At 38.2% G+C, this 13,589-nt stretch overlaps 1 protein-coding gene across 2 annotated transcripts in view; it reads right to left on the reverse strand.

The window, feature by feature from the left end:
• Positions 1-2,243: 2,243 nt before the first annotated feature.
• Positions 2,244-13,589, reverse strand: part of CAPZA1 (capping actin protein of muscle Z-line subunit alpha 1) — a 48,325-nt gene continuing 36,979 nt past the window's right edge. Inside the window, exons 5-10 of one of the 2 annotated variants that reach the window (XM_082833662.1) lie at positions 12,693-12,899; positions 10,712-10,791; positions 9,716-9,794; positions 7,108-7,179; positions 4,477-4,539; positions 2,244-3,774 (exon numbers count right to left, since the gene is read on the reverse strand). In XM_082833662.1, coding sequence (XP_082689788.1) covers positions 3,634-3,774; positions 4,477-4,539; positions 7,108-7,179; positions 9,716-9,794; positions 10,712-10,791; positions 12,693-12,899 — 642 coding nt within the window. In that variant the 3' untranslated portion in view covers positions 2,244-3,633. Of the gene's footprint in view, positions 3,775-4,476; positions 4,540-7,107; positions 7,180-9,715; positions 9,795-10,711; positions 10,792-12,110; positions 12,900-13,589 lie in introns of those variants that run through there. The other variant, XM_082833661.1, reaches the window with a different exon arrangement.

A 13,589-nucleotide genomic window follows, 5' to 3' on the forward strand; every position in this document is an offset into this window, starting at 1 on the left:
CTTAGAGAGAAAATTCCCATGTTAAGTTCCTATGATAGCATTAGCTGTCAGCGTGAATTCACTGTTAATGAATAAAAATGAATATTAAATAAGGTGATTTAAATAAAAACATATAAACCAAGATTATGTATTGATCGGTTGACAAAAATGTTGTGACCAGATGCTTGCAGGAACCTAACTCTGTATCTCCTCTAGGAGCAATGTTTCAATATGTGCTAATTCAGTGTTTGCTGGCAACTTTACAGAACATAACCACAGTAAATGAGTCAACATACGTAAGAATACTTTGTGATACATTTGGTTTCTGCCCTCAGAGGGCTTAGATCTATACCGTTTTTTTTGTTTTGCTTTTGGCTGCACTGCACGGCTTTCAGAATCTTAGTTCCTGGAACAGGGAATGAACTCGTGCCCCCTTCAGTGGAAGCATGCAGTCCTAACAGCTGGACCACCAGGGAATTACCTACTCTGTTTTATACTCTGTTCAAGCGAGAATTTTAGTTAGCTCAGCTTATCTTATGGGACCAGCCAGTTTTGTTCTATATTTACCAGTCTTACTTTCTTTCTTTGATTTCCCAAGTAGTAAGTAGCTTGGTAGTTCTATTTAAATTATGAATTTATAAACTGGCATTCAGATTGTATCAGTCTTTTGTGAGTTTGGAGAAAATGTGCCAAGGTTTGCTAAGTATCTCATGAATCTAGATGAGTTCTAGATTATAAAAAAGAACAGGCACAGCTTCCCTGGTGGCACAGTGGTTAAGAATCCACCTGCCAGTGCAGGGGATACGGGTTCGAGCCCTGGTCCGTGAAGATCCCACATGCCGTGGAGCAACTGAGCCCGTGTGCCACAACTACTGAGCCTGCGCTGTAGAGCCTGCGAGCCACAACTACTGAAGGCTATGCACCCAGAGCCCATGCTCCAAAATGAGACAGGCCACCGCGATAAGCGGCCTGCATGCCGCAACTAGAGAAAGCCCGCGTGCAGCAACGAAGACCCAACGCAGCCAAAAATAAATAAATAAATAAATTTATTAAAAAAAAAAAAAGAACAGGCACTACTAGAACTAGGCAACTAACAGAAGCACAACCATCCAGGCACAAATGAAGCAGTAATTTCAAAATTTCAAATATAGGAGTGAGGCCTCACAGAAAACTCCTCTCCCTCTGGCTGGGAAACTTTTGCCCTAGGATACCATAGGCTGATTTCAGCAGTGTGGTAAAAAAGACACAATTCAAGCAAATTCTCTGCTGAAGGAGGTTAAGGAAATCAGGAGGTCTGTGTAGGACTTGGCAAGGAGAGTTGACGTCCAATTATATAAGAAACCAAGGGCTTTAGATGGCCAAGAGATTAAGAGTCTTTACAAAAGTCTGTATGGACTAAGGAAATCTATGGGGCAGGCTGATGGGGTTAGTAAGTTAAAGGCAAAGGCCAGAATGCTTGAACCTGTACTACAAGTACATAGTGTAGTACACCTAAATGTCCCTCAAACGGGTAGGAATTTGAACTGGCCTTGAATGGAAGGTGAAGCACTAAAATGCCTCTGGTTCCATTTTGGGAAACAGGACAGAAGCCTTTCCCACATGTCTGTAAGCAAGTTAAACTCATATGGAAAGGAAGCAGCATTTAAAGTTGATGTGAAATATTACCCAAGTTCACAGTGCAGGGATTCTTTCACTTCTACTTCCTACCTAGTAACTATAATTACTTGGGCCTTGTTTTCTGAGTGATAGGAAGAGAAGATAACTAGATTTTTCTTTTTGACAGAAATGGAAACCCCAAAACAAAGCCTTTGAAACACCAGTAGCCACTGAGTGTAAACCAGTATGATCCATAGAGAAATTGCTCAAACTTTAAAAAAGAAACAAAGGGGGGTAGGACTTCTCTGGTGGTCCAGTGGTTAAGACTCCACGCTCCCCACTGTAGGGGGCATGGGTTCAATCCCTGGTCATGCAACTATGGTCCACATGGCATGGCTACCAAAAAAAAAAAAAAAAAAAAAGCTGTTCTTTGCAAGTCTTTGGATAGTCACTGAATTTATAGTAGTTGAAGGTAGAAACCAATTTCAGAAACTTTGAACATTCTCATCAAATAAGATCAGTTCCATATCTTACCTTGAGAACAAAGGCTGAAGAGACTGGCTCAAAAAGGAGAGACTCAGACAATTTAAGAACAAAACAGGTATATTTCTATTGGACTACCTGATACAGAGGATAGTGTGGTATGGATGGATAGTATGAATGACAAATAATACAAATATATTTTATTTGAAATAAACAAAAATGCTTACACAGCTCAATGGGTCACTTGGAAATAAACTCTTGCTTGACTGTATTACCAAGCAGAAACAAAGCTGAAACACAAACCCTTCTTTTGACATGTATTTGGAGGAAGACACTACTTGGTTTTTAAAAAACTGACCTTCCCTTAAGGCCTGGTCATAGAAGTGTAAACAATGTAAATGAATCCACCATTACCAGTTATATCATATCTATGTTACCTGTGTATTCTGAGATCACACCTTACCTGCCAATAAACTTGGGAAGGGTTGCTATATCACAGTTATATTTGAGTTGGCAGGCAGGACTGAGGAAGTAATTTGGAAAAAGTTTTACATCCTATTTAGAACAAATCACTAGTATTCCCTTAAATAACAGGTTACAATAGAAAGATACTGTCTGAACGTTGTCCTTCTCACTTTGGTTCATTTTTAGTTTTTGTTTGAGATTAACATAGTTGTTTGATTCATTCGCTTATAGTACAATTCTGCCACAAAGTATTAAAGCACAAGATACCTATTATTCCTTCAACATCTGCATTTTTTCAAGTTTTATACTCTACTATATCCCTAGTATGTCAGCAGTTTTTGAATATTAAAAAAATAATAATAAGTGGGTAAAACTCTTCTAAAAATGCACATGTCTACAACTATAATGGTACTAGATGAGAAGGAAACAGTGATGGAAGGGAAGAAAGCAAACACGTTCATTTGTAGGGAATGTGGTTCAAGTCTTTGGATTTAAAAACAACTTCCCCAGAGAAGCTGGCTATAATGGAACTTCCAGAAAACTTCCTTTGCCTCTAAAAAGGGTCTGAAAAACCCCAATCCAAATGTTTGAAACTATAGTTATGAGATGCTATAAATGATGATCAAAGCAACTGGAGGGAGAAGGATGAATGTGTCTTCCATTCAGCTGTAGTTTGTAGCATAGCCTCTTTAGCTGTTGGTTGATCAGTAAAAACCACTGAAGTACCAGAAGTGCTTTGAAGGACTGGGTAGAAAAGTACTGAACATATTACCTGTCTATGTCAGTGACAGGGCTTCATGGCTAGGAAAATTTTCTAAACAGTAAACTGACTCCAGGATAGATATCTCTCTCCATCATTAAATGTGGCAGAATTGAAAAAAAAAAAAAAGATTTACAAGTAGATATAGTGAAAACAGAAAATTACCAGGCAGAAAACACAAAAGAATCAAGACAATGCTATAGGTTCAACAGTATTCCATGAGGCTAGAAAACCTGTTAACTTTGAAAGCCCTAGCAAAATATCACTCTTGTTTATAAATCACTTATTTATCATATGACCACACATTGCATCCTTTCTTTCCATGTATTGAAGAATCCTACATTCAGCCTTTAAGCATTCTGCATTTCTTTGCCAATCTTGTAGCTGAGTATCTTGTTCCAGTCGATTTTGGTGCGGGTAACTGGAAGTTGCCGGCGCAAGGCCTTGAACGTGGTGTCTGACATTGTTTGATAGTTTTCACTAATTGCTGTCTGCAATAGATAATAGAAAATAAGTTGCTTGAACAGAAACCAGATATAGTCAAAGGACATGCTTGAGTCCCCAAAGGACATACAGGCTGTAAGATTTCTAGTGAGCATTTCTCCAATCTCTGAAGCAGGTTAAGAAGCCCACCTATATTATTTCTAAAACAAGGGCTATACAGGTATCCCCCGCTGTTCTGAAGTTTATGTCACTTTGCTTTTACCAAAGCAAAAAGCAAAAACAGCGTTCAGCATTTGTTTTGCAGTGAGGCTGTTATAGGGGCAGGGTGCACCATGAGCAGTAACAGTGACCCCACCAAGCTCCTTCCTCAGGAATTACACTCAGCAGCTCAGCATCAAGCAAGCTGGAGCTGTGAACTGCATCTGTGAGCATCTGTGCTGTACCTCAATTATTTGTGCACCTGAAAGCAAGATGTGTTCTAAGGTAATTGCTTCTCTGCTTCATGCCATTTGGACTTAGGAAAGGTTTCACAGGAACGCTGTACTTTGGGATAGTAGGGGAAATCTGTAGTACCTTCCAATGCCAAAACCTTGATTGTAAGCAAAATGCAAGAAGGTCTGCAAAGTCTCACACTTACTAACACTGAGCAACATGTATATTTATGTTCAAAGGAGAGAGAAGTGTAACAAAATATGTTAAAAGCAAAATAAGGCATTAGACCTAGAAAAATCAGTTTCAAATCATCTTACCTGATACTCATTTTCTGCATGCTCTATAATTTTAATAAACTCCTTAGCAGTCTGGACTTCATTCTAATAGAGAGAGGAAAAGGGGGAAATAAGAATTTTAAAAATTCTTAAGCAGTGAATATAATTGAGTAAGCAGTGAATAAAAAAATACTAAAAAGTAACTCCATCTAAACTAACATTTGTATAACAATTTAGTTTTTCAACCTTTCCCATTCACATTATCTTCTTTGATTCTCACAACAACCCTGTGAAATAGATGTTATTATTACCACCTCCATTTTGCAGATGAGAAAACAGAATCCTCTTAAGTGACTTGACCAAAATTATACAGCCTTTGAATGATAAAGATGGGATCCAAATCCAGGTCCTCATCAAAAAACCCCACATTTCTTTCCAATCTACTACAGTATGCCCAAAAGACATCATGATGTCTTGAAATTTTTATGCCTTGAAAATATCTCTGGTTTAAGATGATATAAACGATGCCCTCAGACATATCAGTCATATATTCTAAGCTCAGAGGCTCCTCTAAGCCAATCAATCACATTTTGCTTTACAAGATTCGGGTACAAAATGAATTGAATCTCTCTCTTTCTTTCACAATTAAGTAAAACAGAATTAAAGAGGGTGAGATTTAATGCCCAGGGCAGCATCCCAAGATCCTTTCAAAGAGTCAAAACTACTTTCTATTCATAATAATACTAAGACATAGTTAATTGCCTTTTCCACTCTCACTCTCATGTATGTACAGTGTAGTTTCATAGAAGCTATGTAATGTGTGATGACTTCATTACTTTTTTTCTTTTTTTAAAATAAATCTATTTATTTATTTTTGGCTGTGTTGGGTCTTCATTGCTGTGCACGGGCTTTCTCTAGTTGTGGTAAGCAGGGGTACTCTGTTGCGGTGCACCGGCTTCTCACTGCGATGGCTTAGGCTCTAGGCACTTAGGCTTCAGTAGTTGTGGCTCGCGGGCTCCAGAGTGCAGGCTCAGTAGTTGTGGCACATGGGCTTAGTTGCTCCAAGGCATGTGTGATCTTCCTGGACCAGGGCTCGAACCCGTGTCCCCTGCATTGGCAGGCGGATTCTTAACCACTGTGCCACCAGGGAAGTCCCGACTTCATTACTTTTTGAGGGCTAATGTGTGAAGCACATATGAGAATCCAGTTGTCTTTTATTAAGTCAGACATTACACACTTTGTGAAAATGTAAATCAATGACATTCTTTTCACTAATTTTTTTTTAACTTGGAAAATTCAGCTGTTTATTGTGAAAGTGAAGGTTAACAAGTAATGGGTTTGTTATTGTTATTTTTGCTTTAGATTTTTCTTTTTTGGCCATGCCACGTGGTGTGGCATGTGGGAACTTAATTCTCCAAAAAGGTATCAAACCCGCACCCCCTGCAGTGAAAGCACGGAGTCTTAACCACTGGACTGCCAGGGAGTCCCTGTTATTGTTATTTTTAAATTAATAAGTATTTTTAACATTTTTCGGTTTTAATTTCTACTAAGGTAGATAGATATAACACACATAAACAAAAGCTATTTGAGAGTGCTCAATAACTTCTAGGAATATAAAGAAGTACTGTGAATGCACAAAAAATTATGTCCCTTCTTTCCAGGTATGGAACACAATACCGTTTGATTGAATATTCCTAAAAATGTTCGGTTTCTCTAATGATATGAATGTATGAATGATAACCCCTCTAAGGTTTAGTTTGGCAAACTTTCCTTCCTCCTGGTATTTATCAGTTGAAGATACTGCTGTTCTTTGAGCAAATCTCACAACTGAGAAAGAAAAAGAAGTCTGAATTCTCTAAAGCCATTATCACTATTCTCAAAGACTATGAACTAACATCAAGCAACCAACAAAACGGGCTGGTTACATACTAACAATTATAAGCTGCCCAAAACAAGGACCTACTGCTTAGCACAGGGAACTATACTCAGTATCTTAATAACCTATAATGGAAAAGAATCTAAAAAAAGAATATATATATATACATACATATATATATATATATATGTAACTGAATCACTTTGCTGTATACCTGAAACTAACACAACATTGTAAATCAACTATATTTCAATAAAAATTTAAAAATATAAAAAAGTAGAATCTTTTATAAAGTGCTTAAAAAAAAGGTAAAGGCTGCCAAAATCAAAGTAGTGAAAACAACCTAAATTTCTAGTGGCAGAATCAGTACTCAGGGGCCTCCATGGTGGTGCAGTGGTTAAGAATCTGCCTGCCAATGCAGGGGACACGGGTTCAAGCCCTGGCCTGGGAAGATTCTACATGCCGTGGAGCAACTAAGCCTGTGTGCTACAACTACTGAGCCTGTACTCTAGAACCTGCAAACCACAACTGCTGAAGCCTGTGCACCTAGAGCGTGTGCCCCGCAACAAGAGAAGCCACTGCAAGGAGAAGCCCGCTCACTACAACACAGAGTAGCCCTGCTCACTGCAACTAGAGAAAGCCCACGCAGCAACGAAGACCCAACGCAGCCAAAAATAAAATAAATAAATTAAAAAAAAAAAAAGAAAAAGAAAGAATCAGTACTCAGGATCAAAGCTAATTTTTTTAAAACAAAAACAAGATGAAAGTGAGACAGACATTAAATATTCCACACTCACCGAAACAGTTACTGAGTCCTGTACATCTTTATGACTAACCAACTGAACATTACCATCTTCATAATAGTGAACCTGTGTGAGACAATGTTTGAGCAAGTTATGTAGGTCACATAGAAACTTACTGCTTAGAGCACAAATCCATGCTTTCAGCCATCCCCAAACTTATCAAGTCTGAGCAAATAATTAGTATGACCAATGGTAATTTACAATGGTGGTTAAAATTCACAGAAGACTTAAATTTAAGAATTCTCTTTCCTTAGCAGGGAAAACTCATTATTAATTAATGAACAACATTTATTATGGGCTTGTTGCTTTCCAGACACTGTGCTACGCACTGTGAATACAAAGATCTTAAATAAGATTTCACTCTTAAAAATATTAAAATAAAATCAATTAACGTTAGTTTTTCTCTGTGAAAACCAAGAAATTTTAATGGATCTTAATCCTTTACGCGCATCTCTCCATATATACCATCATCGTTTTTGGTTAAGTAGATCTGACCAAGTGCAGGAAAAGCTTGATTGAGGGTTAAAGACAGGACTGAAAAATAAATATTCTACTGGTAAATCAGGCTACAAAAATAAGTAAGGCAAAAGCAGTCCTGAAAAAAAGTACGGCAAAGTGGTGTACTACAATTATGAGAACAATTAGCAAGAAGGAGGATTACCCAAGAGACAGGCTAACCATTCAACTAGATGTAAGGCTCAGGAAGTTTCAGCAATTTACAAGATAGGTTCAGTCACAGTCACCAAAAGTAACAAAACCTTTCCTAGGTTTCATCTGCTAATAAAAATTTCAACATGACTATCATCAATGTAAATCCTCAGAAATTGTTGTCTTCCCAGAGCTATCCTTTTGCTTATAGAATAACCAAAGGTTTAAATATCTTAATGATATTTCCAAATAACTCTCACTCTGATTTTTAAAAGATATGTAAATGAAGTAAGCTTTCCCCCAAAGTGATCAGCCAGTCTGGGGTAAGTTATAAATGAGGTCTGGGTACTGGGCCCTGTTGTAAAAGTCTTATCAGAAACCTCTGTGATGTGCGCTCTTAATTTATAGGTTTGCCTTGGCAAAGCTGAAACACAAGTAACTTATTTCCTTCTAGGAGGAAAATAAATTTCCTTGCATAAATTTATAGTAAGCTGCCAGTTAATACTGATGCCACAGTTACAAGAGGTCTAGAGCATAGACATAGTCAACAGGTATAGAACAATATATTTTCTTCGGTTGGGCTCCCCCAGAAGCCGACCCTGGGATAAAGATTTGTGAGATAAAGTTTATTTCGGAGGTAATCTCAGGAAGCACTAGTAAGGACTAAGGAAATGAGACAGAAAAGGCAAGGAAGTGTTCTAGGTGCATTAATGGGATAAAGATTTGTGAGATAAAGTTTATTTCGGAGGTAATCTCAGGAAGCACTAGTAAGGACTAAGGAAATGAGACAGAAAAGGCAAGGAAGTGTTCTAGGTGCATTAAGGAACACATTACAGCTGCGGGCACTGGACTCTGGAAGACTATGCAGAACATGCTTTAGAGCTGTCCCACCTGAGGGGTGAAGAAGCTGGCATATTTACCCACCAGCTTTTGAATGGCACTAAGGGCTGTGCCAGAGCTATGAATGTAATACTTCCAGTTTGCCTCATCTGAGTTGGGAATGCTCCTAAAGCTAGGAAAAGCTCCCAGGAAGAGAGGTGCAGCTACTTGTAGCAGGAAGTAATCAGTACGTAAGAAAAAAGTGGTTACAGATGACATCTCCTATGTATATTTTGATTAAATTATACCATTTCAGAAGGCAACTCTTGCTAATTGTTATTAAAGCAAGACTTAACCACAATACAATAGAGGTAAAATTAGGTACTGATCTTCTTAGATATCATTAACTGTTTAATCTGACTTCAGAGTTAGTTGGGCTTAAGAATTAAATCACCATGAATTTTGAAAGTCAAACCTGTTAGGATATCAGAAGACTTCAATCCAGATAGGCATCAAATGAGTTAATAATAAGCTCCTTATTCACCTGCCTGTCTGTTCTGACACCAGCATTAGAAATCTACTCTGCTTGGTTTATCACACTTGGCCATTCTCTCTAGTTCCTCTGTTTTATTTACTTGGTTTAAAACCTCCTGTCATTACTGTAAAATAAATAAATAAAATAGAACAACAAGTCCATTCATGTAGCTTTCTTCAGAGCTAAGACTTAACCTTAAGTATATGTATATGTACACATTTAAACGAGATACATAAAAGACTCTAAGTAAGTTCCAGTAACTGCTATATAGTCACTTCTTAATAATTAGTTATTTTCTTCTTTCGTAGAACTGCTGCTTGATAATTCCTGGAAAAATCTTAGGTTATCTTTGAAAGAGAAAAATAACAAGCAAGCAGTACACTTCACATGACTATCCTTTATCAACCCAGAATAGCTCTGTTTAACTACAGTACTTCCCTAGGAAGGAGGCTTCAACTTCTATTTCTATTTACCATTGATCTCCTTTTGCATCTACATAGAGCTGTTCCTTATTTCTAATGTCAGAACAAATATCAACTTGCATGTTTGTTTTAAAGATGTGATGTTTTAACATGGCCTATTAACATATTGGGATCTCACCTGAATCTTAAGTACTCCAACCACCTGGGCTGTAGATGGTGTGATGGTGAACTTCCATTCTGATCTCCAACGACCATTCCTATTAAAACACACAACAGTGTAGAATTAACAATAAGAAAGAGGTGATTTGCCAAAAAGAAACAAGTCATTTCCAGTTTGACAAATCCAGGGCTCTATCCACTCAAATGTAAGTTTGTATCCAACTGGCCTAATCATAAGCCTTTTCTAAGTTATTCTGACTTTCACCTTTCATTTTTTATCTTGGAGTAGAAAACCATGCCTGTTCTGCTCATGAGAGGCTTTTGCACAAACAAATGGATGGGCCACTGAGTTATGCAGTAACTCAAGTATTATTAAACAAACTCAAGTAAAACTCACACTTCCCACTGGGTACTTTATTAATCACTTATTCTCACTCAATATAAGAGTAATATTTGAAAGATAAATTATAAAATCTTAGAAGAAATCTAAATGATCACATCCAAGTCCCTCATTCTGCAGTAGGGAACTGAAGCCTCTAAGTCAGATAACTTATCGCAAGCTAGTTAGATTAAAAACCAAGTCTCGGGCTTCCCTGGTGGCACAGTGGTTAAGAATCCGCCTGCCAATGCAGGGCACACCGGTTCGAGCCCTGGTCCAGGAAGATCCCACATGCCTCGGAGCAACTAAGCCCGTGCACCACAACTACTGAGCCTGCGCTCTAGAGCCCGCGAGCCACAGCTACCGAGACTGCACACAACTACTGAAGTCCCCACGCCTACAGCCTGTGCTCCGCAACAAGAGAGGCCACTGCAATGAGAAGCCCGTGTGCTACAACAAAGAGTAGCCCCGCTCGCCGCAACTACAGGAAGCCCGTGTGCAGCAACAAAAACCCAACACAGCCAAAAATAAAAAAAATAAATTTATAAAAAATAAAAAAACAAGTCTCAACTGCTGGTTTGGTTTCTTTCCTGTATAAATTAGATTAAAAAAAGAAGAGAACATTTACTTTCTTACCAGAAGTTTTTAGGCTGAAACTGGTGGCTTTCAATACATGCAATAATGGTCTGTTGCCCATCTATAGTTTTAGCATAAACCTATTGTTAAAAAAAAAAAGTTAGATTCTTGAAAACATATTTAAGCAACAAACACTATACAAAAGCAGTGTGCTAAATCCTTGGGGGAGATGAAGAGTCAAACAGGGTAAGCTTACAACTCAGAGAGTTCATGGAATATGAACACAAACCACATGTTAAGTTCTAGAGAAGAGAGTGGTACAATGAATACAGAAGGAAATACTGCTTTAGGTTTAGGGTACAAGAGAGGTACCAGTTGGAATGGGCCTTACAAGACAGATGAGATTCTGGTAAGTAGAGACTGATAATAAAGATGAGTAGGCAGTTCAGGGAGGAAACGGGGGTGCTGGTCCAGTGAATGACTCAATGGTAATTAGTTCTGTCAGGTTAGAGGGTGTGTGTGAAGTGGAACTGTGGAAGATAACATAGGATGGTAGATTTAGGCCATGTAGTAGTAGATGTAAGGTAAGAAGACTGGATTTTATTCTACAGGCAACGGACAGAAACCAAAACAACATGACCAGAACTATTTGGGGATAATAATCAATATTGGTGTACAGAGTAAAATGGGAGAAAAGTTGAAAGTTAGGCTACAGAATTACTCTAGGCAGTAAAATAGGGTAGTGTCAATGGGCATAAGGATGCAGAAGCACAGTCAAAAGTCTGGCAACATATAGCAAGTGAAGGGCAAGAGAAAGGAAGGGGCCAAAGTACTTGCATGCTTGGGTGACTAGAAAGACAGTGGTATCATTAACAAATTAGAAAATTCAGATGGAAATGTCCAGCTAGGAGTTAGAAATACCAACTGTTCCTTAGTGTAGGAGAGGTGAAAAAAAATGTGATCACCAAGGAAAAGAAAATAACAAAAGGCTTTACAGTCCACAAAATGTTTTTATATTTATTTTCCTTTTGCTCTAATAAATATAGTGAGACACACTGTTATTATCTATAGATGATAAAGGTGAAGTTCACAGAGCTTCTTGTCCAAGGTCATTCAGAAAGTGGTTAAGGTAGAACCCAAACCCATTGCTTTTCTGACACAATATTCTGTAACTTCCCCTACATTAAATAAACTATGAGTTTTTGAGAGAGAGAAATACAGCAATGGGGAATGCCTACATTTACAAAAGTAGGGGAGAGGTAAAGAAATAAGCAGAGACAGAGTAAGAATAATTAGAGGGTACTGACATAGCAGCCTAAGAAAAGATAATTTCTAGAAGTAGCTGGTTGGCCTCAGTGTGAAATGCCATACAAAAGTCAAGGACCAAGAAAAGGACACTGGGTCAGGCAATTCAGGAATCATTAGTAACCTCAGAGAGCAGTTTTTGTAGAGTAGGGACTGAAGCCAAAATTCATAGGGTTAAGAAGTGGATAAGTAATGAGGAGGGCACTAGTAGGAGCAGAATGCTCCATGGTTTGGTTGTATAGCAGAGAGAGAGAGATGAGGGAAGGGAGAAGTAGAGGAGAGGAAGGAGGGGCAAGGTGGAAGGAGAAGAGAAGTAACTTACAGGAATTACTATCTTAACTGAAGAAATGTCCTCCCTCACCCCATACCCAACCCACTTAAGGACAGGAGAAACAAAAATATTTCTAGGTAGGGCTTCCCTGCTGGCGCAGTGGTTGGGAGTCCGCCTGCCGATGCAGGGGACACGGGTTTGTGCCCCGGTCCGGGAGGATCCCACGTGCCGCGGAGCGGCTGGGCCCGTGAGCCATGGCCGCTGAACCTGCACGTCCGGAGCCTGTGCTCCGCAACGGGAGAGGCCACAACAGTGAGAGGCCCATGTACCGCAAAAAAAAAAAAAAGAAAAAAAAAAAAAGAAAAAAAAAAAAAGAAGATATGTTGTGGCTGGCCAAAGCCTCCAAATGATAAGGTAAATATAAGAAAAACAACACTCTAATAATGAAGCAGGCAGATACTTAACAGTACAGAAGCCGTTGGAATAATGATCTTTCACATAGGCCCTTAAAGCACTGTCACAGGATTCTCTCCAAGACTTCAGACCTCCATCTACTTCCTCTGGCTGGGGGTCACTTGCTTCTTTCCGTAAGTGATCAAACTTAAAGGAAATTTTGTTTCTTGGATCTAAAAATCTGCTATTACCCAGGTCACCGTGTTCTGTAATTAAGACCTTCCAAAGAATAATTACAAAAATAAGTAACTCTGTAAAAAAAGACAGTTCTTCTTGTCACATTTTACCAACAAACAAATACAATTCTGGAGACGATTAACTTTTCATTTAGTCAGATTTCTCTTTCATAATCGATTTTTCAATCAATTCATATTTTTATTTTTATAAAAATATTATGTTTTGGGGTAAGTCAACTCTGAACTGCAACATTTCCCCCATTCTAACAATACCCTTCATTTCTTGGTTTCTGTTTAATATACAACCTATGTACATACATATAACTGTAATAACTTATATGTACACTTTTGTATTCCTTTTTCACATATTTCATGAACTTTTTCCAGTCATTAATTACACTTAGCATTTAAAATAGGTGATACAATAAATCACATGGTTCAAAAATGAAAAATACTATATAAAGTAAAATCTTTTTCTCACCTTTATCTCCCATTCACCAAATTCCCAACATATACCCCCTTTCCACACAAAGGTAACTGATTTTATTAATTTAGAGCAAGAATTGTCTTTGGCAAGCTATGCATGAGGTGGCATTTGTTTCTGTAAATAAAGTTTTGTTGAACACAGCCCCACTTGTTTATTTTTGTATGGTCTATGGCTGATTTCCTGCTACAATAGCAGAGCTGAGTAGTCAAGGCTGACTCTTTGTCCCAATATTTACTATCGGATAAT

This window comes from Leucopleurus acutus (assembly GCF_964270905.1).
Source record: "Leucopleurus acutus genome assembly, chromosome: 2".
NCBI lineage: Eukaryota > Metazoa > Chordata > Mammalia > Artiodactyla > Delphinidae > Leucopleurus > Leucopleurus acutus.